Consider the following 884-nt stretch of genomic DNA (forward strand, 5'->3'; position numbering starts at 1 on the left):
TGGGGGTGGGCGCTCCCGAGGGCGGCCCCGCGCTCACCCTGCAGGTTCTCGTCCTGCGACATCGCGGCGGCGGCGGCTGTTGTTGTTGTTATTGGGGGAACAGCTCCTGTGGCCTGGACGCCGACGTCAGGGGGCGGCCCCTCCTGATTGGGCGCCGCAAGATTCCACCCCCTGCGCGCGGTGACGAAGGTGCTTGTGGGAACGCTGGGTCCTAGCGCCCGGCGGGTAATCAGCACTGCCTCAGAGCTAGCGGGCTGGGGGGATAAGGAAACACCCCTCCCGAGAGCAGGACGCCCCCTACAGCGGTTGGCTGCGGCAGCAGCCCGCCTCCCATTGGCGGACACCGGGAGGGGCACGTGGTGCTCGCGGGCGCCGTGACGTCATGGCCCCTGTTTACCAGGCGGCCGCAGCGTGACTCAGCCCGGCGGCAGCGTGACGCGCTGGAGTGGGACGGCGCGAGCTCGGTGATGAAATCCTCTCGTGGGTTCAAAAACAAACCCCGGAGGCAAGTTGTATAAAACGCCCCGCTGTTAAATCCTCCTTCGAGGTGAGACCCAGCTGTTCCAGGTGTGTCCGGGGATCCTGGGTTTCTCGGATTTAAAAATCAAACAAAACCCAATTTCCCGGTGAAAGCAAGTAACCCCATATCCACGTTTTCCTGCGATTTAAATGAAACTCCCCTAATAGGCAGATCTAGATATAGCGGTGTTTCATTTTAATCCTGGGGAAATGTGGGTTGGGGTTACTTGTTTTTAACGGAAAATTGGGTTGTTGGGTTTTTTTTTTTTTTAAATCAGAGAAAACCAGGATCCCTGGACTCAGCCTGTCCCTGGGCAGAGGTGCTCGCACCTCCATTGAGATGAGTGACTGGTACCACCGTAGTC

At 59.0% G+C, this 884-nt stretch overlaps 1 protein-coding gene across 1 annotated transcript in view; it reads right to left on the reverse strand.

Moving 5' to 3' along the window:
• Nucleotides 1–193, reverse strand: part of BNIP3 (BCL2 interacting protein 3) — a 12798-nt gene extending 12605 nt beyond the window's left edge. The window contains exon 1 of the mRNA XM_006038154.3: nucleotides 38–193. Within this exon, the coding sequence (XP_006038216.1) occupies nucleotides 38–62 (25 nt within the window). The 5' untranslated portion in view covers nucleotides 63–193. The remainder of the gene's footprint in view (nucleotides 1–37) is intronic.
• Between the last annotated feature and the right edge of the window lie 691 nt (nucleotides 194–884).

The sequence above is a fragment of the Alligator sinensis genome, unplaced genomic scaffold, assembly GCF_000455745.1.
Source record: "Alligator sinensis unplaced genomic scaffold, ASM45574v1 scaffold1470_1, whole genome shotgun sequence".
Lineage (NCBI taxonomy): Eukaryota > Metazoa > Chordata > Crocodylia > Alligatoridae > Alligator > Alligator sinensis.